The 22,914-nt window shown below is 55.9% G+C and overlaps 1 protein-coding gene across 4 annotated transcripts in view; it reads right to left on the bottom strand.

The window, feature by feature from the left end:
- Window positions 1-1,652: 1,652 nt before the first annotated feature.
- SHANK1 (SH3 and multiple ankyrin repeat domains 1) overlaps window positions 1,653-22,914 on the bottom strand; it is a 44,085-nt gene continuing 22,823 nt past the window's right edge. For 3 of the 4 annotated variants that reach the window (XM_038528065.1, XM_038528068.1, XM_038528066.1), the window contains 10 exons: window positions 19,823-19,905; window positions 19,489-19,613; window positions 18,800-18,932; window positions 18,432-18,512; window positions 17,864-17,887; window positions 17,590-17,658; window positions 17,014-17,132; window positions 9,108-9,204; window positions 4,273-7,411; window positions 1,653-2,424 (listed from right to left, as the gene is read on the bottom strand). In XM_038528065.1, the coding sequence (XP_038383993.1) occupies window positions 1,710-2,424; window positions 4,273-7,411; window positions 9,108-9,204; window positions 17,014-17,132; window positions 17,590-17,658; window positions 17,864-17,887; window positions 18,432-18,512; window positions 18,800-18,932; window positions 19,489-19,613; window positions 19,823-19,905 (4,585 nt within the window). In that variant the 3' untranslated portion in view covers window positions 1,653-1,709. The remainder of the gene's footprint in view (window positions 2,425-4,272; window positions 7,412-9,107; window positions 9,205-17,013; window positions 17,133-17,589; window positions 17,659-17,863; window positions 17,888-18,431; window positions 18,513-18,799; window positions 18,933-19,488; window positions 19,614-19,822; window positions 19,906-22,914) is intronic. The other variant, XM_038528067.1, reaches the window with a different exon arrangement.

Below are 22,914 nucleotides of genomic sequence, written 5' to 3'. Positions count from 1 at the left end.
AGGGAGGGGGGAAGCGTGCAGGAACAGCCATGCTGGAGGGAGAAGGAATTTCTTGGAGAGAGGGAAAGGTTAGGAGGGTAGGTGGAATCTTCGTGCAAAATGGATAGAGAGATGATCCGGGAAGAACTAGGAAAAGCGAGAGGAGGGATGTGCGAGAGGTCACAGACTGAAGCAGGGAGAAAAGGTGGCATGGTGAGCAAGAAAGGGTCTTCTCTCGCCAGAAGGAGAAAGGAATGTCCAAAAGGTGAGAAAACATGCAGGGTAAGAATGTCAGCAAGAGTTGTTCATCCATGGGAATGAAAAATAAGGATGCTAGGAAAAGAAACGCTAATACAGCCCAAGAGCTTGTGGAAGGAGACAGGTGTGCAAAAGGAGAGAGGTGGTGGAGCTCCCCTGGGGAGGTGCGTAAAGGCACCCAGGAGCTGACAAGAACAAGTAGAAATTCAAGAATTAGTGTGCAGCAAAGCCACGGTGTGCGGTAACATCAGGAAAGCATCAGAAGTGCCAGGAAGGCTGTGTGTGCAAGAGTGAGTGTGCAAGAGTAAGTTCACGGAAGAGCTGAGGATGAAGCAGGACACAGATGTGGAAAAGAAGGGTGCATAGGAGTGGGAGCCTGGCAAAGAGGAAGGTGATGGGCATTTGAGAATCAGTTCCTGTACACAATGTGGGACAAGAAGTAATGGTGTGAGGAAGGGAGGGGCAAGGAAAAGCATGGGAGTGTCAGTGTAAGAGGGAGAGGTGGGGAGAGTGAGAACATGGAGGTTCAAGACCAAGAATGGGAAATGCTTGGAGATGATGGCCGCGAGTGTGTCAGGAGAGGTGCATGGGACAGCAAATGAGCAAGAGGTGAACAAAGGCAGGTGTGTTCCACAGAAAAAGTATGTGCACACAGAGCTGGTGAGTGGGTAGGGGAAAGGGTGTCCCAAGTGTGTCTGCAGCAAGGGTTTAGAGAGTTTCAGAAGTCAGGTGTGTAAGGGAGGGTAGTACAAGGGGGAGAGTAGGCAGGCAAGAGTTGGAGACAGGAAGGGTATGGAATGTGGGAGAAGAAACGCAATGTGTGCTATCGAAACAGGGTGTGTGTGAGCGCTGAGAGGGCCTCGCGAGCCAGAAGCGAAGGCGGAGTGTGCAAGACAGCGAGAGGGTAAATTTGTGCAAAATTGTAGCCCAGGGAGAGGAGAGACAAGCAGGCGTGCAAAGGAGCGTGCAAGAGGCCGGGGTAGGGAGGGGCTGCTGTGTGTGCTGGGGAGAGGGGAAGATGGGGAGAGCCCAGGGGCCTGGAGGGGGGGGGAAGGGTGGTTAGAGGGGCGGCAGGTGGTGGAATCTGAGGGCACCCCCTTCCCCTGCGGCCGGGGACAACCCCCCTCCAATCAGGCTCAGGGCTGACCCTCTATGGCTCTGTCTGTTTCCCACTCCCCAGAACCGACCCTTCCCTCCTGCTCCATCCCCCTCTGTGATTTCCTCCATCACCCCCCACCCTCCCTGCTTCACATACACACACAGTCTGTGTCAGCTACCCCCTTCAGTGAGGCGCAAATGTCTGGCCGGGATCAGGCCACCTGGTGACCTCCGGCCTTGGGAGAGGAGGGCAGGGCACAGCAGTTCTAGCAGAGTCCCTGGCCCAGGGGGAGAGAATAAGGGTCAGGGGTCAGAGGTCAAGAGGCCAGTAGGCTCAAGGGTTCTGTGGACGGCTGGTCCGTCCAGGCCAGCCATCACCTCTCCAGGAAAAATTTGAGAGCCCGGTCGATGTTCATGCGGTGGCCCACCCTCGTCACACCCAGATCGACATAATCCTCCTTGGTCAAGGCGGGCAGGTGGGAGCCATCAATCTCGTGGTCCAGGAACTGTGCTCGGTGCTCAGCCAAGCCCAGCCACTCAAGCCAATCAGCCACATCGAACTTGGTCCAGAACCCCAGAGGTTTAGCGCCGAAGGGCTTGTCCGGGGGCAGCGAAAGCAGGCGGGTCGGTGAAAGGGAGCGGGAGGCCCCTGACAAGGCTCCACCAAGCCCCCCGGATATCCCGGGGTGGGGTGGCACAAAGACAGGGGCGAAAGGGTCAGCTGAGCCTCCTGCCCCTCCGGTTGGGGAGCCACGGATGTCAAAGAGGCCCGGATACAGGGGTCCGGAAGGCAGGATGGGCAGGGACGAGGGCCTGGGTGCAGGGCTGACCTTGTGCTCCGAGGCGGGCAGCAGTGAGGGGCTTGGGGCCCGGCGGAGCAGAGGTGGCCGCATCTCGAACTCCACGCCTTGGAGGTGGCGGGTGGACGTGGAGGAGGAGGCTGAGGGTGAGGTGGCTCCTGGAGCTGCAGCGGCCGAAGGGGGGACCCCGCTTCCTGTGGGGAGTGGCGGCAGAGGTGGTTTGGGCCAGTTCTGAAACAGGCTGCTGACGGGTTTGGAGAGGAGAGAGGACTGGGAGTCTTCGGAGAGTCTGGAAGGTGACAAAGGGGCAGGGGTAGAGGAAGGGGGGTTTGGAGGAGAATGACGGGGTGAGAAGGAGGCAGAGGTCGAGACGTAGGGGAGCGAAGAGAGACAGGAGCGGGGGAGAGAGATGGAGAAGAGAGATGGGAAGAGATAGAAGGAGTGAGGGGGCAAGACATGTCAGGACAGAAGAACGAGAGGACAGGGAGAGGGTGACAGTCAAGAGAGATGAAAGAAAAAGAGACATTAAGTGATAATAATAATAATCGCCACCACTTACTGATGCTCACGTGTGCCAGGCATGGTTCTAAGTGCTTTACATATCGCATCTCAGTGTATTCCCCATGACAGCCCTGATGCAGGTTACTATTATTATCAGCAGCACAGAGAGGTTAAGTAACTTGCCTAAGGACACACAGCCAGGAAGTGGCAGAGCCCAGTTATATGGCACCAAAGTCTGAGCTCTTAACCACTACTCTAAACTGCCTATAGGGTTATGGCCAGTCACAGCAGAGTGGAAGACAGGGAGACGGTGAGAGAGGAACAAAAAGAGGGTGAGCATTCAGGGAGAGAGATGGAAGGGGACAGGGGACAGAGAGAGAGAGAGAGGGAGAGAGATGAGGAGAGGGAGATGAAAGAGAGAAGAAACAAGGGGAGAAAAAGGTTCCCCTCATCCCTTTTGCTCCCTTCAGAACAGTCCTCCCTCAGGACCTTTGAACTGGCTGCTCCCTCTGCCTAGCTCACGTCCCCCAGGTAGCCATGGGATTTGCTCCCTCCCTTCCTCCAGTTTCTGCTCCTCTTGCTAGTGAGAGGCCTTCTCTAACCATCCCCCATCCTTGCCTCTTAGTCTATGAGCTCCAAGAGGGAAGGGCTTTGCCCATCTTGTCTACTGTAGGGTCCTCCACCCAGAAGGGCACCCAGCACACAGTAGGTGGTCAATAGCTCGTTTATCTGTCAACTAGATGAAGCATCCTCTCCTCTACCCAGAATATTAAAAAAATAACGAGTTGCCTTAAGATCTCAAAGGCCTGATAAAACGACATTCGAGTACCACTGTAAGGACGTCAGACCCTCAGAGTTAGAACGAGCTCTGCAGATGGGCGAGGGCAAGGGGATTAAGAAACCTCTCCACTCTGTCTGCTTGCATCAAGAATGCGACTCTACTTCCCCTCAGGCTAGAAGGTCCTGAATGAGCTCAAACTTTGTGGTGGTCCTAGCTAAGCTAGCTGCTTTGGGAAACTTCTTCACTCTCCCGTATTTTTCCAACTATACTCTCTGGGCTTTGGTAAGAGGCTCCTCCCTTCCCCCAATCGGAATTATAACAATGACCCACAGTTAATCCTCTCAAAAATCCTTTTAGGTGGGCACCACGTTGTTCCCCTTGTACAGAGAGGCCCATTCCTTTGCCTAAGGTCACCTAGTTAGAAGCCTGGGGCTGAGACCAAAGCCCAAGGAGCCTGGCTCACCCATAATCCAAACTGCTGCACCCTAAAGCATCTTAGTCTTGAACCACACCAGGTTCAAGGGACTCACAGATTTCAAGCACTGTCAGAACTGACAACCCACCAAGGAAACACATCCCCAAGGTGTGCTCCGATCTCTTGTTAATAACTTTTTTGTTCATCATGGGATGTGGGTTGTCATGGTGATGGGGAAGAGACCACAAAAGCTACACTGAGATAAGGTGTCTGTGAAAGCATGCTTCTCTGAGGGCAGACTTCTGCGAGCCAGCCTCATTTCTGTTTTCTTTCTGCCACCTGGGACCCTCAAAGGACGCAACTATGGGGAAGGTAGGCTCTGGTGCCTACAGCACTGGCCCCCGTGGCCTCCATCACCATACCCACCAGCCCCGGCTCACCTCTGCCGCTGCAGCGAAGAGGTCCTCTCAGGGACATAGCTGGCTCCCCCGTGGTGGCTGTCCCCGCTTCCCCCGCTGCCTCCCCGGGCCCAGGGCAGAGCGCCACCAGCTGCTGAGGAACCCCCAAATTGCTGAAGCTTGGAGCTGAGTTCACTGATGATGCTGGCTTTTACTGTGGCCAAGGCTGAGGCCTGAGGCTGGGCCAGGGGCCCGGGCAGGGGTGGTGGCGGTGGGCCCGGGCCCTCCTCCCAGGGCAGCAGCTTCCGAGGCAGAGAGGAGGCCGATGGCAAGGGCACCGCGGGGCCTTCTGGCTCTATAGCCACCGAACCCCCAGCCATGCTGGCCACGGAGGGTCCCGTGCAACCGCTTAGGGCCAGCAGCCCATCCGTTCCAGCCCCTGTCACGGAGACGGTGGGGCTGGTGGGAGTGACAGGGTCCCGGAGTCCTCCACTGGGGCCCGGTCGCAGGCCTCCACTGGTCCCCAGAGCCCGGCCACGGAGCTTAGAAGGAGTCATGAGCTGTGGGTGATACGGTGGGCCAGGAGTGCCACTCCCCCCGAACGCCTGGCCATCCAGGTAGGCCACATATGTGTCCAGAAGCTCTGGCCCGCTGGCCACACTTGCCACACTGCCACCACCACCGCCACCGCCTCCGGCGCTGCCACCACCTTCGGCAGAAAGGCTGCTCAGTGTGGACGCGCTGCTGATGGTCTCCAGAGGGTGGTCGCTGCTGCTCCTACTGTCCACCTCCTCAATACCCGAATCTGTGCCAGGCGGCGGGTCTGGGCCAGGCTGGGGGGCTGGGGGAGCAGGGGCAGCCGGCGCTGGCGGGCCTGGTGGAGGGGGGTCCCCAGGAGCCACGGGGGCCCCCTGGGTTAGTGTGGCCACCTCGCTGTCGTAGGAAGTCAGGCTGGATGCCGTGGAGTCCAGGGTGGGAGGTGCGGCAGCAACAGCCGGTGGTGGCACGGGGGTCAATGGGGTGGTTGGGGTGGGTGGATCGGGCAGCGGGTGGGGAGGCCCGGGCGTGAGGGGCGACTCGGGCTTCTCGAAGCTGTTGGAGAACTCCAGAGGCGGGGGCAAGGGCTCCACAAAGAGGAACTCGCCATCTTCCACATCCACAGAGGGAGCAGGGGGCGGCAGGACCAGCAGGGGGAGCCCATTCTCTTCACCGCCTCGCGGGGAGGTGGGCGAGGGCGGCACGGAGCGGCGGGGGCTGGGCGGCGGAACCCCCGGCCCGTCTTCCGAGGGGGGTCCCCTCCCCCCCGGCCCGCTGGCTCTGGGCTGGCAGTTCTCCAGGAACCGCACGTGTAGGGGCAGCCGCTCTGGCTCCTCGGGGGCGCCCGACCGCCACGCCTTGCTCACCCCGGGGTGCGGGGGCGGGGGCTCGGGCCCCAGCTGCAGGAGGAGGGGCCCGACCCCGGGAGCCGTGGGGGGCAAGCGGTGCAGCAAGGAGCGTCGGGCAGCTGGCGGGCTGGCCGGAAGGGACTTCTCCTGGCTGCCCAGCCCCGCCCGGTACCCCAGTTCCCGGCGGGCGGGGTCGGGTGGTGAGGCCCCCCAGAGACGCAGCACTGGCTCATGGTGGGCGTGGGGCGAGTGGTGGTGGGGGGTGGGCGGCGGGGCCTCGTAGCGGGGCGATGGGGGCCTTGGAGGGGGCTGGGGGGGCCCACCACCCTCCGAGGACTCCTTCAGCGCCCGCTCTCGGGCGGCCAGCGCCAGCCCGAGCGGGGAGGCGGGGTCCAGGGCCTTGCCTGTCAGCGGGTGGACCAGGGGCCGGGGCGGCAGGAAGCTGGTGAAGGCGCTGCTGCCCCCGCTGCCCCCGTAGGCGCGGCTGCCGGCCCCGTAAGCCCCGTAGCCGGCGCCGCTCCCCGCGCCTGCAGACTCTAGCCGGAGGTAGGGCTCGGCGGAGAACATGCCTTCGTCGATGGACTTCGAGTGGCGCAGCCGGGGGCCCGGGGGCGCCCCTGGGCCCAGCCCGCTGTCGCCGCCGTCCTCGTCGCCCGCGTCGGTGGAGAGGAAGAGCGTGGAGCGCCGGCGGGCTTCGTTCTGCCAGCCCCCTTCCCTGCGGGCCGCCCCCACCAGGGCCGCTCCGAACTGGCTGGTGAAGTCGAGGGTGGCCGGGCCGCTGGGCGAGGTGGGGGTGGGCACCGGCGAGGGGGACGGCGGCACCGGCGACATGGCCGGGGCGGGGCTGGGCGCCGAGGAGCCGCCGCCGCCGCCCCCGCCGCCGCCCCCGCCGCCGCCGCCGCCGCCCGCAGCCTCGGGCTGGGTGGGGGGCTCCGCCTCGGTGCTGCTGCCCTGGCTGCTGCGGCCGCTGCTACTGGTGGACGGAGCCTTGATGATGATGGTGGGGATGGGGATGGAATTCTTCTCCGAGGGCGCGGCCGCGGCCGGCGGCGGCTGCGGGGACGCCGGGGACGTGGGCGAGGGGGCGGGGGGGAGGCCGCCGCCCTTCTGAGGCTCGCCTTCGACTTTGGTCTGCTTGACCAGGGGCCCCTTGCGCCCGCGGCCCGAGCGGGCTGGCACGTACATGGCCGCGCTGGCCGCCCGGGGGGGCAGCTGGAAGTAGCGCAGGGCTGGGGCCTGGGAGGAGCCGATGCCGCCGGCCCCGCTGCCGTGGTGCGACGGGGACGGGGCCCCCGGAGTGGGGCTGGGCCCGCCGCCCCGCCAGCCGCGCAGGCTGGGCTGGGGCCCTAGAGCCAGTCGGGGTGGGGGGTCGTCGGGAGAGCCTCCCGTCTCCATCTCGGGGGGATGAGGGGGGTGGGCGTGGTGGTGGTGAGGCTGGGGGGGCGGGGCATGGTGGTGGTGGTGGTGGGGCGGGTGGTGGTGGGCGGGGGGCAGGGGCCCGCTGTGGTACAGGCTCTTCTCTCGGCCCCCTATGCGCGTGTCGGGAGGGGAGGGTCCATCAAAGGACGCAGGGGAAGAGGAGGGGAGGGGGCCACCCGAACTGGGGTTGAAGGGCCCTCCTCTGGGGGATGGGGTGAGGCGGCCAGAGGAGGAGGGGGCGGGAGGTGTGCTGTAGGGGGGCTCCGGTGGGGACGTGGTGGGCGGCGGGGGGATGTCCTCCGAGCCAGGCACAGACAGGCTGCGGCTGAACTTCATGGCTGGGGGTGCTAGGTAGGGTCTATCATCTTCAGCAGCCCCTGGGAAGATACAGTGGCTCCAGGAGTGGGGAGGAGGAGGGTCTCCCTCCTCCCCTATCCCATAGTACTACAATATTAATGAAATAATAATAATAATAATAATAATAATAATAATAATAATACACAACTGAGTATATGCTAAGAACCTCACATGAATTAATCCAGAGTTCCCCAACTGCGGTAAATCTCCCGTATCATACGGGGCGTGCGTTGCACACCAGCGACCGGCAGAGGGAGCAAGAGGAGGAGGGGCGAAATTCAGCTGAACTTCCTCCCTAGGCCAGGAGGGGGCGCCTTTCCCTAATTCCCGCAAAGACACCTCCTACGTTAGCGGTGGCTTGGGGTGAGTGGAAAGTGCCTGGGGCCAGGGAGAGATGCCATGTTTACAGGTGCATAGTTACAGATTTCTTGTCATGTGTACGCAGAAATAAAATATTAGCACGTCGAACCTGTGCTTTCACAGACGGAACTACTTAGGATGAGGCTAACGTTTACCAGAGCCAATTTATAGGTAAGCAATGCTGGGTGGCTTTACAGGTAGTAGAGATTAGGTAAATGAGGAGATACAGGTAGACCTCACAGATGCAAAATTCACACTGGTGGACTGTGGACGCTGGAAGTGGGAGAAGAGCTAGACCCAATCAGCAAAAGGACTGAGTGGATAGAAAGAGTGAAGTCTTTTGCCTACTTTTGCCTACTTTATCACTGTCAGGGCTCCCAGTCTTTAACCTTCTCTCCTCTGACTACTCTCCCCCTCGGGGATCTCAGCCTACATCCTTCTTCATTCACTATCTCTCTGCTGAAGACTCCCACCTAAGTCCTGGGGCTCAGGCCTTTCCCCTGAGCTCCCTTGAGCTCCGGGCTCCTATATCCAAATGCCATTACTCAGTTACTTGGATAGCTCTCTGGCATCTGAAACTTAGCAGGCCCCCAGCGGTGCTCCTGATCTCCCACCGCATAGTCTCCCCCATCTGAGCAAATGGTGGCTCAATCCTACCTCAGGTCCTTTGTCTTGGCCATTCTTGCTACCTGGAATACCTTATCACCATATATTCACATGGCTCTCCCCTTCATTTCCATGTTTTAGCTCGAATCTGCCTGTCAGCACTCCTGATCTCTTATTCTACTCTACTCCCCCCCCCACCCCCGCCACAGCACTTACCACTGTCAGCATGCTATATAATGGTCTTGTTTCTTATAATACCCTTATAATCTATTCTCTGTCTTCCCTGCTAGAAGACCACCTCCACAAGGGCAAGACCCTTTTGTCTGTTTTGCTCACTGACATATCCCCAGCAGTCTAGGACTTATGGCGGGTGCTCAATAAACATTTACAGAATGCGTGCATGCATGCATGAATGAAGTCAGGTAAAAGAGAGAAGAAAACAGGGTCTGTGGGGGAGGGAGGGCTTCACCTCACTGCATCCAGGCAGGGACAATAACATGCCCATTCTCTAGATGCAGAACCCAAGGCCCAGAGAGGTGAAGCTACCTGTCGCAGGTCACACAGCTAGGAGGGATGAAAGCCAACCCCCCAACAACAAAGCCTGAGCTCTTTGCCCAATTTGATAGAACTATGGTCATATATGGAAGTAGAAAGAACATTTCAAAGCCCCTTCATTTCGGTAAACTGTCACCCTCCAGCATCCCCCTCCCCGGCTGGCATCCATTATGCCCACCTTTCCAGGTGACATACCAATAGATTTTTGCCGGAGCATAAGCCCAGGTCCGGGAGGCAGGTAAGAAGGACGTTCATAACTTGGCTGGGAGCGGTGGTGAGGATCGAAGCTTGACTTTGGGGTGGCAGTCAGAGAAAAAAAAAAAAGACAATAGAGAAAGATCAGTCTGGGTGTGAAGATTCATGGCTTTACCACACAGCCCAAGCCTTCTCCAAGCCTCTGAAGGAAGGATGAGAGGCATAGAGGAGGCAAAAGGGGATTCTGAAGGGAGGGAAAGGTGTCCGAATTTGGGTGGTGTGGAGAAAGAAAGGAAAAGAAAGCCGATTCTCAGGCAGCCCTGTTTGCTCTGCTTCCCATACAGATCGCTAATCTGGGTCTTTTCTCCATTCTTGATGCCAACCCCCCACATCCAGGTCACCAGCATTGCTTGCCTCTTTGGCTGCCCGTAGCCTCTTCCCCTGTCTCCCTGCTGGCACCCTGGGCCCTCACCCCATTCTGGTCTGCTTTCCACATCAGTGTCGGAGGGATCTTTCAGAAACAAATCCAGGTCATACTTAAAATCCTACAGGAGCAACCCCACATGGCCCTGTGATGTGATGGCCCTGCTTAAAATCCTACAGGAGCAATCCCACATCAGTTCGGAGGGGATCGGAATTCCTAACTCTGATCTTGAGTTGTGGTCTATGGTAGACACTGCTGGTGCATATCCAGGTCCCCTTGGCTGGGGTGCTGTGACCATCCCCAGCTGCTACGAGTGTCATCTGCCTGGGCTCTCGGCTGCCCCTTGCTCTAAAGAATCACCCTTCTCCAAAGGAGCTGATGGACCCAAGTAGTTATGTCCCCCTACTTCTGGGAGCAGCCTGCAGCCAAGGACTGACCGACATGGAGGTCCAAGGCAGGATTAACTCCGTTGTGCAATTCGTATTCCAAACTCTCCAAGGGGTTAGGCTTTCTGAAAGGGACTCCAGCGGGTACCAGGTTTGCTTACTTCTGTAGCCCACCCTCCTTCCCTCCCTCCCTTATAACTCTCTTAGGATACTATTGATGCAAGAATCCCCATCTCAGGCTCGGGCCATGGGAAACCAAGGCACCCAGTACAATCTAGTCCCTCCTACATCGCCTACCTGCTTACTCTGGTCCCACCATGTCCATCAGTCCTGCTCCTCCAATGCCCCAAGGTCCACCCCTACCCTAGAACACCTGCAAGTCCTGGATTTGCTCTCTGTAGTGTTTTCTCCCCATCATTACACATGCCTTGCTATCCTTATGGCCTCCACTCAAATGTCCCTTCTAGTCACTGTCTACTACAATTCCCTGTCCTGTGTTCCTTAGGGACACTTATTTAGCTGCTTACTTCCTGACTCCTTGCCTAGAATGTCAGCTCCCTGAAGGCACCAGAAGCACAGTATCTAGGGCTCTCTATCAGAGGGGAGTGGGTGTCTGGGTGGCTCAGTGGGTTAAGCATCTGCCTTTGGCTCAGGTTGTGATCCCCTGATCCTGGGATCGAGCCCTACATCGGGCTCCCCATTCCATGGGGTGTCTGCCTCTCCCTCTCCCTCTGCCTTCGCCCCCAGCCCCAGCTCATGTTCGTTCATGCGCGCGCGCTCTCTCTCTCTCTCTCTCACTCAATTAAATAAATAAATAAAATAAAATCAGAGGGGCAAACATGAATAGAATCCAGCCTGGATAGTAATATTCATCTTTGGACCAACACACTCATAAGATACAGATTTTTAAACTCTTCTTTTTTTTTTTTTTTTTTTTTGAGGGAGAGGCTTTTGAAAGCAAAAGTGCTAACGGCCCATGGAAGTCCTAACATAGCCTGCCTAAGGGTAGCAACATTGTTGGTCTCTTTTACTGCTGGGTCCCCAGTCCCTAAACAGGACCGGATGTTCTACAAGCTTATGTCAAATGAACAGTAAGTAAAGGAGAATGAGCCAACATCAGGCACTGATTCTTCCTGCTTCTGCCAGGTGACCCCATATGCCCCTTTCTCTGTCTTTGAGATCAGAAAGGCAAAGAAAGGAAATCCTTTACGGATGAAGCCCCCACCTTACTGCCCTCACCTCCCATCATGCTCCCTCCAGCCAGCCCCCTTCCTGTAAGTCCTCCCCTGCTCTCTCAACTTCTTGTGCTGTATCTCACCTCAGGGCCTCCTATGCTGTTCCCTCTGCCTGGAACATCTGTTCCCCCTTCTCTGTTTGGGAAGACTTGTCATCCTAGCCCCCACCCTGGTCTGGCCTCTCCCTTTCTCTAAACCTATACTGACCAATACAGTAGCCCACACCCTTTTGGATGTAAATTTTAATTAATTAAAATTAAAAATTCCCTCCCTCTGTTTTTGCCGGTCACACAGTTCAAGTGTTTAATCGTCACACATGGCTGGTGGCTGGCTAGGGGTTATCATTTGGGATAGCGCAGCTGTAGGAAGCCCTATTGGACAGGGCAGCACTATTCCAGACCTTCACAGGGTGTGCCTGTACTAACCCCTCCATGTACTCACCTCCTTGGATTGAGACTGTCTATCTCTGTGTTTGTTTCATTCATTCACTCATTCATTCATTCATTCCACAGATATTTACTGAGCACCTGATCCATGCCAGAGACTGTTCTAGGTGCTGCAGATGCAGCCATAAAAAAAAAAAAAAAATAGACGAAAGTCTCTGCTTACACAGAGGGCAGACAAAATAAATTAGTAACCTAACGGGGTCAGGTGGAGGTAAGAGATGGAGGAGAGTGGGACTATAATTTAGTCCAGAAGGAAGGCCTTTTTGTGAAGATATAATTAGAGCAAACTCGGGAAGAAGGGAGTCATGCATATATCCAGGGGAAGAGTATTCTAGGAAGAGGGAACAGCAAGTGTAAATATCCTGAGGTAGGAATGAGTCTGGTGTGCCAATGTCAGGAGACTGATGTGTCTGGAGTGGGTGAGCGGGGCGCCGGGTGGCAGGAAATGAGGTCATATAGGTGGAAGAAGAGTGATAATGGGTGGAATCTGTCATTTTCAGATATCTCCTCCTTGAAAAGGCTTCCTTCTGTTACTCTGCATCGTAACACCTTCCACCTAACCCAGTGTAGAGTTATTAAAATTATTTGCTTGTTCATTGTCTGTCTCCCTGGGCACAGAGCTCACCCAGTTCCCATTCCACTCTTCTTCCTTGGTAAGAAAACCCCAACTTTGTGTGGCACCTATTGGGACTACACTTCCCAGGCTCCCTTGCAGCTGAGTATGGCCATGGAACTAAGGCCTGCTGGGATGCATAAGTGTAAGTGGTGTGTGTTACTTTGGGGAAATCTCAGAGGTAACCCACGAAGCAACAATGTGCCCTCCTTTGCCTTTCTGCCTTTCCAGTCGTCCTTGTTTCTGCTGCCTGAAATACTGGTGGAACAGCTAGAGCTCCCACCATCTTGGACAATTATGGTTGGAAAGAAGACTAGGATGGTGGAGTAGAAAGTGAGAAGGATCCTGGGTCTTCATGACCATGGTGGCTGCCATACCTGCCTGGGACACCCTGCTCCAGACTTTGTTAACACAATAGAGATAGGAGACTTATCTTGTCGAAGCCATTGTTATTTGGAGATTTCTCTTACATAGGGCAGAACCCAATTCTGTAAAGTCCAACCCCCACCTCCACATGTAAAGTCTCTAATACAAGTGGCTTTGATTGGTTCACTCTTACACCCCTAGAGCCAAGCAGCAGGTCCAGTGCATAACAGGTGCTCAGTAAATACGTGCAGAAGGAAGGACACCCTGACAAGCTGTGGGGAGTACCCTGTCAGAAAGGATGCAGGGACCCCTGAGGGGAGAAGCAGGCTGCAGAGGACACTGCAGGCTACGGAGTCCAGGCTGGGGAGGGCAAGCCAGGAGTAACAGGGAGGTGGGAAGGAAGGTGAGGGAAGCATCCGGTAGAGGCATGGGAGTGGGGAGAGGTGGGAGGGGGGCAGAGTGATGGGGAAAGGAGCCGAGAGACAGGAGGGGGCTCAGAATGACAAGGGAGGGGCCGAAGGGCAGGGGAGGGGTGCCTCTGGCTGAAGAGGGTGCAGAGTGAAGGGAGAGGCGTCAGATTGGCACAGGGACAGAAGAAGACACTTCTAAGTGGAAGAGGAGGGATCAAATGGGTTAGCTTGACATAAAAGAGGTCAGAGTGGCAGAGGAAGTGTCAGACTGATGGAGAAGCCATAATCGCGTCTGAGGAGGTGTCGGGCTGCCCCCCTGAGGGGCACAAAGACTCAAGGTGGGACACGCTGACCTCCATCTACGAGCCGGGAGCGTCCTCTCCCGCGCAGAGGGGGCAACCAATCAGAGTGCGCGTGACGTCACCGGCTGCGGGCGGACTCCTCCCCCGCGAGTCAGCCAGAGGGCCCTCCCTCCTCCCGTGCCTCCTCCCTCCTCCCGCTGTCCCGGGCGGTTGGGTCTGGGGCCTCAAGGGCAAAGGGTGTGCCCTGGTGGGGTGCACGGGCTGGAGGCTGAAGATGGGCTGAATAGTGTGTGCCAGGGGAGACAGCCCCCGAAAGGGGTGAGGCAGGGAGGGGAGGAACGAGCGGAGGGGGAGACCGTAGGGGGAGATGGCCGGCCGGAGAGACATAGAGAAAGCAGAGAGATGGGGAGAAAGACACAGAGATGGGGGTTTAGAGCAGGAGAGACAGGAGGGGAAATGAGACAGCGATGGGAAGAAAGAGGGCCCCAACAAAGCAGGAAGAGAAGCAGTCCTGAGAGGCCCTGGAGTGGAGCCGGCCAGAGCTGTCCCAGGAAGGCCAGGCATGCAAATAGAAGGGAAAGAGACAGACAATGCCATCTACAGAGTATGGTCAAAATAATCAGAGGGAAAAACTGAGCCCAGAGAAAGGCTGAGACTGGCACCCAGACGGACTGAGCAGAAGGGAGGATAAGGCAGGATGAGGGGGAGTGGAGGGGATGGGGGGTGGGTAGGGTACTGTTTGGGGTCAGTGGCCAGGTAACAGAGATAGGAGTTCAGGCAGCCAAAGCCACACAGAGGGGAGGACAGATGGATGGACAGCAGAACCCTGGGAAGAGACAGCCCAAGAGGCACCTTGACCTATAGCGGATCTGCCTGGGTTCTGCACCCCCACTGTTGGCATAGGCAGGTCCGTCACATGTCCCCACCTTAGGTTTTGTGCAGAGGTGTATCTTTACAGGAGGTTGAAATTTCCCAATTCTTAAGTTTCCAAACAGTAGCATCTTGTACAATATGTTATTCTGATTCACTGTTGCTCAGGTCTGATAAAAGAGGCCTCAGGGCAATACGGAGGTCCCCCACGCTTCCTGGTTACCCACTCTGGTTTCGTACAGAGGGCTCCAAGTGAGGCAGTGAGGAGGGCAGAGAAACTGGAGCAGACGGGAGATGAGAAACAGAAGAGAACAAGAGCACACACAGAGAGAGCCATGGAGACACATAAGCAGCAGGAAGGGGTCCCTGTGTTGACTTAGAGTGTGAGAAGTCAGGATGGCTGGTGGGAAGATGAGAGTGAAGAAAGCCCCCAACTCAAGGGACAAAGCTTTGGGAAGGCCGGGACAGACCCTAGAAGGGAGAAGAAAAAGCAAGATCCTATAGGGAAAAGGACCAGTGGCCTTTATGACCCGGAGGGAAGGGAGATGCCATTCAAGAACTCAGGTGAATGCTTACGAGTTTCATTTCTAGGAGGGAGGGGCACATGGGCAGCTGATGTTATAACTGGCCTGCGTCTGGGCCCAACTAGGGGTGTTCTTGGAGCTCAGATGGTGAATTGTGTGATGGCAGGGATCCTGCCTGGCCTGTAACCACGGTTCACACAGGGAGGGGCTGGCATGCTGGCTGCCTGACACTGGGTGGCTACTCCATGCATTTGTTGAATAAATGAAAACAAGGATTTGCCCCATCTATTTTGGAGACTCTGTGCATGATGTGCTGTTGCAGGGTCTCTGGGGCACATGTAAGCCTCACTGGTAAGTGCTGTGGGGTCTCTAGTTTGTTTTATGGCCTAAGAGGCCTCGCCATCTGTTGAAAGCCTGCTGTGCTAGGAGTTGATCTCATTCAATCCTCTTAAGGACCAGCAAGATTGGCTTCAGCCCCATTGTACAGAGCAGGAAACTGAGATGCAGAGAAATTAAGTAGTATGGCTCAAGTAACATAGAAAGCTAGAGGAAGTCAGAATTTGAAGGCAGGTTTGCCTGGCTCGACTGCCCGTGCACTTCTGAGTCTACACTGGCCTTTGGGGGAGGTGAGCACAGAAGAAGATCCTGACAGCCTCAGAGATTTCAAATTCCTTGAGAAACTCAGGACAGGGGCACTTGGGTGCCTGAGTGGTTGAGCGTCTGCCTTTGGCTCAGGTCATGATCTAGCAGTCTTCAGATCCAGTCTCACATCTGGCTCCCTGAGGTAAACCAGCTTCTCCTTCTACCCATGTCTTTGCCTCTCTCTGTGTGTCTCTCATGAATAAATAAATAAAATCTTAAAGAAATTTTTTTGACAACTGTATTATCAGTGTCATTGGCTTCTTTTGTTTTCTTATGTAATTTATTTAGGCTTGTAACCATTATTTGGAGGACTATACCAGACTGCCAAGGGGATCCATGGTCCCTCAAAGGCCAAAGAATCCAGTTTTATTTTATTTTATTTTTTTAAAGATTTATTTATTTATTCATAGAGACAGAGAGAGAGAGAGAGAGAGAGAGAGAGAGGCAGAGACACAGGCAGAGGGAGAAGCAGGCTCCATGCAGGGAGCCTGACCTGGGACTAGATCCAGGTCTCCAGGATCACACCCTGGGCTGCAGGTGGCGCTAAACCTCTGCGCCACCGGGACTGCCCAAGAATCCAGTTTTAGAGTAAATAGACCATTGGCCACTGGGTGGTGGGTGTGACCTGTGGGAAGAAGTGTTCAGAGGGGAGGGTCAGAGGGCAGGGCCTGAGCAGAGAAGCAGCAAGTGCTAAGACAGAAGCAGGGAGGTGTGTGACCTTCCCACCTTCCGACCTTCCGGAGGAGAGGCTGGAGGGTGGGAGGAGGCACTAGTATGGCTGGTGGTGGCTGTGTTCCCATGAAGGGGCACAGCCCAGTGACAGGCCAGCTAGGGAAGACCAACAGGCCCACCACAAGAGCCAGGGCCATGGATCCAGTTGCCTAACTTGCCTGGATTGAAACACTGGCTACCTCTCTGAGCCTCAGTTTTCCCTCTGTAAGTGGGTTAATAACTGTGTGTGGGATCCCTGGGTGGCTCAGCAGTTGAGCATCTGCCTTCCAGCTCAGGGAGTCCTGGGATCGAGTCCCACATCGGGCTCCCTGCATGGAGCCTCTTCTCCCTCTGCCTGTGTCTCTGCCTCTCTCTCTCTCTCTCTCTCTGTCTGTCTTTCATGAATAAATAAATAAATAAAATCTTAAAAAAAAAAAAAAAAACAACCATGTGGACCTCACACGATGATCCCAGGAGTGAATGAGACAATCTATGTAAAATATAGTGCCCAAAATATGATCAACACCCACTACAGGTCAGCCTCTGTCCCAGGGAAAAGTGGGCAGAGTGGAGACAGTGATAATAAAGATTATTTTAATAACTCCCACTTTTTGAGCACCTATTTTCATGTGCCAGGCCCATGCTGGGGATGGCCAGTTGTGACATCATTCTGCCTTCCCTGAGACTTTTGAGGTGGGACAAAGATGGGCAAGAGGGTGAAGCAGGGAGTGAGAAAACAAGAGACAAAACTTAGGAGGAGAATAAGGAAGAGGATGGGCAGAGAGGAAAGGAGGCCCCCAGAGTGGGGAGGAATGAGGGGCCCCAGGAAGTGTGGTGCCCCTCCAGGGTTGACATTCAACACAGGGAGGTCAGGAAGGATTTGCAAGGAGGAAGATAGAGGTTCCAGGTTGGTGTGTGCACCCCGCAAGCCTCCTCCTCTCCACTACGCTCCCATTCCCCTGGTGCAGACTGCCTACCTCGGTGGCAAAGAAGCCTTTGGGCCGGTGTTTGCCCAGCGATGCGAGGCCACCAGGTCCAGGACTCTCGCTTGCACTGATGGTCTGTTGAGCTGCCGCCAAAATTTCATCCAGTTTGTCTAAGGGCAGGTGGAAGAAGCAGTGAAATGAAGCTTGCGTTGACCTCAGGCAGAAACAGTTGCCAGGAGCCCATACAATACGTTGTATGAACCAGAAAAGGGCACCCCTGCCTCCATCCCCATGGACCGAAGGCCCTGATGGAGACACAAACTCCAGCCCAGAAGACAGGACCCAGCGGCAGGAAGGGGTGAGGACCCAGCAGTGGGAAGGGATGAAGGCAGCAAATCGTCAGAGGAGGGAAGGTAGAGGGCAGCCAGAAGGAAGGGGGGGAGAGGCTGAGGGCAGAGGTGGGAGCTCATAATGGATGGCGAGAGCAAGATTGGGGTATGAAGTGATCAGCTCGGAGGTGGCACAAGGGTGCGCAGGCAGTAAGAGGGTCGGAGAGGCTGTGGCACCGCAGGGGGCGTGGGGTCAGGGTTCCTGGGCAGCCCGGGGAGCAGGGCTGAGCCATCTTACTGAGAGCCATCTGATACACGGTCCGCTTTTTCTCCATGCTGGGCACCGGCGCAGGCTGCTGCTCGTACTCTGTGGGCAAAGGATGCGGATGAAGTGGGGGGCCCTCAGGGGGCGGAGCGGAGCGGGCTCGGCCAGTGGGCGTGGCCAGCGGGAGCAGCCGGCGGGCGTGCGCAAGCGCAAGTGGGGCAGTGAAGGGCCCGGGGCGGGGAGGGACGAGTCCGCCGGCGGGATGGGGACGTGGGGGGGCCCCCCCGCCAGTCCTGTGCCCACTCACCACTCTTCTTCTTCCAGGGGGAGACTAGCCCGGGGGAGAGGCAGTAGAGGAGCCAAGAGTTAGGACTTCAGGGGGAGGAGAGGGGCCCCCTATCTGGAACACCCTCCTCCCTTGGGGTAGGGGTGGTCAGCTGCCCGGATCTGCCCCCTGTCAGGGGATACGGGACCCCCCCGGGTCCTCTCGGCCCTGTCTGGGGAGGGGCTGGCCTTCCTTTCCAGCTAGTGGGGGGGGGGCTGCTGGAGGAAGAAATAGAGAATGGGGATGGGGTGAGGTGGGCAGGTGGAGAGAAGCCAGAAAGGAAACAAGGACCCCTAAGGAGGGACGTGAAAGACCCAGAGAGAGACTCGACAGAGAAACAGATGTAAGAGGACAGAGGAAAGTCGACTCTCAGACGCCCCTTCCCAGCGACACACACTCAGGCCAGAGAGAGTCTGACCCATGGACTAGGGGACAGGATGAGGACAGGACCCCTGGTCACTAACAACACTAATGAACTGGAGGTCTGGTTCAGGCCCCATCTGCCCATCTCCCTCTCCAGATCCTGGGCCCAACAGCCGGGCAGACTCACCCATTTCTTCCAGCTCTGAGGTCATGGACTTGGAACGCAGAGAGATGGCTGGGGGTGGAAGCCGCTTAGCTTGCTGGGGTGCTGCAAAGGTGATGGCAGAGGTCAGGCAACAGTACCACCAAGAGGAGGCCCATGAACGCCACTGCCCTCCCCACCACTACAGCAGCGCTCCCAGACATCAGAGAATAGCTGCCACCAGCATGCTGAGCCCTCCCTGCCTCAGTTTCTCCCCAGAAGGGCCATGAACAAGCAGCCTTGGGGAAGGGAAGGACAGTGGTGGAGACCATTAAGCCATTAGGGCTTTGGAGGGTCTTAGTCTGGTGGCAATGGGGTGCCCAGCTCTGGCTAACAAAGGAGTGGAGAAGCACCTTTCTTATGGACCTCATCCATGTCCGGGTGCCTGGTGACCATCACCACCTTGACCATCAGCGTGTTGCCCCCTTGGCGGATCATGTTCACCACCTGTCGGTGGCCAACCTTCACCACATTCTGCCCATTCACCTGTGGCACAGATAACCCCACCCCACAAAGAGTAGGTGAGGGGAGGGATGCTTTCGGCTTCAGAGTCCCCAACAGAGTGGCCTCCTGCCTTGCCCTGTTTGTAGCACTGTTGGCCACTCCTCCCTCCAGCCAGCCCTCCCCACCACCCCCTCTCCCTGCAAGGCCCCACTTTTTCTGGTAACTTTCCTGGCCCGAGGGTTAGAAAGGGCTGGGATCACCCTATTCCCTTCTCTCTCCCTCCTTGTCCTTCCCTCCATTATGTGTGTGTGTGTGTGTGTATGTATGCTGCGGAACAGCTCCGTTTTCTTTCCATGCTTCAGAGAAGCCTTCTGGAAGGAATCATTGAAGAAAGCAGGGGCTGGCTAGGGGGTGGGCTGTGGGGCTGGGAGGCCTGGTGCTGAAAGAGAATCTGGATTTGGGCAGCCAGATCTGGTGTGGATCAGGAGGGGCCTGGGGATTTTTGTCACCAGGGAACCAGGTTGAGAGCAATACCTATGGAAGGTGTGCTGGACGCTGGCAGTTGGAAAGGCCCCTGGGGCTGGGGGCCAGGACTCACCTCGATGAGGAAGTCTCCCATCCGCAGTCCAGCTCGCCATGCTACGCCACCCTCGTCCACAGACTCCAGATACTGCAGCGCTGGGAAGGCTGGAGTGGGGGTGAACTCCTCGATGGGGGTCTGCGCTGCAGATGGGGAGGAGCCGGCGGGGTCGGAGGGGAGGGGGTGGAGAGGCCGAGCAGGGGATGGGGCTCAGACCCAAGTCACAGAGGCCTCACCGTAGCTGAGGGACCAGCACCCCGGGATGGAGTGGGGGGTGGGTTGGGGTCCCTTCCCCTGTCCATCCCCCTGGATCAGAGAGCCCTTTCCCATCTCCTCCCCGGCCGGCACTCACCCTTGGCCCCCCGGAGCACGAACCCAAACCCCTCACTGTCCTTCTTCTGCAGCAAGACTGTCTTCTCCTTAATGATGTAATCGCTGGCAAGGGGGTGGGGGGGATTGAGGGGGTGAAGAAGAGATGATGAGACATGGAGTCGGAGCTCTACCAGCAACCCAGTGCCCTGAGCCCCTGCCTCAGAACCATTCCCACCTCCTAGGATCTTTCTCGCCCATTCTGTGTGTGTTTGCTCGCAGCAGCCCTTACAGGCCTCCCCCTCAGAGCCTGGAGTGCTTGCTCTCCCACTCAATCTTTCCTCATTCATCCATCCATTCAGCAAGCAGTTCCCAAACCCACTGTGTGCCGGCACAGCACAAGGGATGGGGAGATAAGCTGCCAGGTCACCAGACAGTCTGGTTTGAGCCTCTTTTAGCCACGTCCTTATCTGTGACCTTGAGCCCAAGGCTTTAACCTTTTGGGCCTCAATTTCCTCATCTATAATGTGAGATAATAACAGGCCCTACCAGACGAGGTCACTGTGGGAGTTCAGTACTTCTAGTATTCAGCACAGTGCTGGGCACATAGTAGTGCGTGCTTGATGGGACTCTTTCGATGGCTTTGGCCAAGTTAGTAAGTTAACAGGACACACGTGCTTCGAGGATAGCTCTCCCAACTCCTTGACTATATATATACTATGGTAACACCTCCCCAGGTACCCAAGCATACTGTAGCATCGCTTACTCAGCACTGTGCAAGATGGTGGTCAGTAGATGTGTGTGATTATTTATATGCAAATTAATTAAAAAATAAACAGAAAAATTCAGTTCTTCAGTCTCAACAGCCACATTTCAAAGTGCCCAGTAGTCACACATGGCTAGTGGTTACCATGCTGGACAGTGCAGATATAGTACATTTCCATCACTGCAGAAAGTTCTAGTGAACAGCAGTGACTTACATATTCCTTGGTAGGCCTTGAATGTATCTCCCTCATGCAGTGGATAGGTTCTAGTAAAGTGCAAACTACCCATGAATATGCAGATAGTAGCCACCATTAGGCCATCAAAGCCTGTCAGCACATTTAGGCAGTATTCACATATCCAGGAAAGTCCAATTAAACTCAAATATAGTCCATGTATCTCAGCACCTGCCTGGGCTTGCTTGGATAACAGCCTCAAACCCTTGACATCACCACCGTGTACCTCAAGATTATATATCCATTCCATTCCAGGACCCCCAGTACACAACAGGAATACGTATATACCCTGACTCCAACCCCGCTCCTCTGGGGAGCCCCAAGAATCCCCTTGATCCACCAGAATGCATGCCCTGCTGCACCCTGAGCATCCTGTGGTCACATCTGAGACCTGTCCGGTGCACATGCAGACCCCTTAGCATATTCCAATAATATCCAGCAGCCCCAACACACTCCAATAATAGCCACGCGTGCTCCTGGCGCGCTTCAATTACCTACCCCCACAGATTTGGCAAAACAGCCCTCCACGAATACTCCAGTAGATTTCAGCAACACCCCCACACATCCCAGTATGCTCCAATAATAACTCCCCCTCACTTGGATCTCAGTATATTCCCATAACACACCCCCTGAACACATCCCAGAACACGCCAATAATACCCACTGTGCTCCTACTGTATTTCGATACCATTCCCCCCACACGCAAGCACCCCTGTGTACTCCCATGACCCCCACGACTTCCACTGTCACTGTCACATCCATACGTTTGTACCACAGCGACAGTGTTCTGCACATGCGTGAGTATGCCAGCCCTGCCCTCGTCCCCCCTTATTGTAACTTAGTGCGCTCAACCCCACGTGCATACGCACAGACACACCTAGCAACCGCTCTCGCTCAGAGTTCACCATGGTTCTGAAAACACGCCACAGCACACCCTGTCTTCTTGATCTTATATTCAAGCCAAGGCTAGGCCCCCCTTGTAGCTGGGTGGAAGGGGTATAGGAGAGAGGACAGATTTTGGAGGGGTAAGGGAAAGGAGGGGAACAGAGGAGGAAGGGGCCAAGGCCAAGGTCAACAGAAATTGGTTCAGAGGTCAGAGCTGCCTGCTCCTGACCATGCACTCTGTGACACCCACCTTTGTCCCCACCTGACAACTTCCACCGAGCCCTTACACCCTTGCTACTCCCATATCCATTGCAGGCCTGGGAGAAGCACTTGCTATGTGCAAGGCAGTGTGTGAAACTCTTCACAGGAAAGTAACTCTCTCTCTCCTAGCCAGCCTCTGAGGTAGGCATAAGTACTATTTCCGCTTTAGAACTGAGGAAACAGAAGCAACTTGCCTAAGGTTACACAGTGAGCAATCTTCTTCAGAAACACAGAAGAAATACTTGGGTGGCTGCAGTTATGATGCTGTCCACTCCCCTGCACCCAAATACTTCAAGAACATCTACATTTGCCCCAAATTGGCCATGAGCATACACCCTTTCAGTGCCTGAAATTTATCCCAGGCTATGCCAACAGCACATAAGTGACGTTTACTGACCCATTGCTGACGGCTGGATGGCAATCCATGCATTTAACATTTATTTATTCACATATTCTCACAATACCCGTGGAAGGGGTAACTGAGTCATGGAGAAGTAACATGCTCAAGATTCCACTAGCTTAGAAGACTGTCAAAGCCGGGATCTGAATTCCTCACAGGCAACCCAGACACCCCAATAATGTCCAAACACCCTCAGATCATCACAACAACGCCTGTGTCCCTCCCTCTCAAGCATCCCATCCCATGCATGCTCTTTTCTCTCATCACTCCTGTGACTTTATCGCCCAATCCCTGGTCATGGGATGCTTTCCTCATCCCACTACATTGTCCTCTAACTTCCCAACTGCCCACAGTTTCCCTGAACTCTGTGCTTTCCATCGTCTGCTCCTGTGTGTGATCCTTCACCTCTCTGCTCTGCTCTCTACTCCACACCGCCGCAGTTCTGAAAGCTCCATGTTGTCCCAAACCACCCTCATTAGCTCTCACTTCTGCTAGACCTCATTGCATCCCATGGGGCCATCCGTCCACCTCCTGCTTTGACCCTGCACACCTGCCATCCCCTTCCCCAAAGTGTCCTCCACAGACCTCTGT

The sequence above is a fragment of the Canis lupus genome, chromosome 1 (assembly GCF_011100685.1).
Source record: "Canis lupus familiaris isolate Mischka breed German Shepherd chromosome 1, alternate assembly UU_Cfam_GSD_1.0, whole genome shotgun sequence".
NCBI classification, from domain to species: domain Eukaryota; kingdom Metazoa; phylum Chordata; class Mammalia; order Carnivora; family Canidae; genus Canis; species Canis lupus.
The sequence above is the reverse complement of the archived record's forward strand: the minus strand, read 5'-3'. Positions and strand labels throughout refer to the sequence as shown.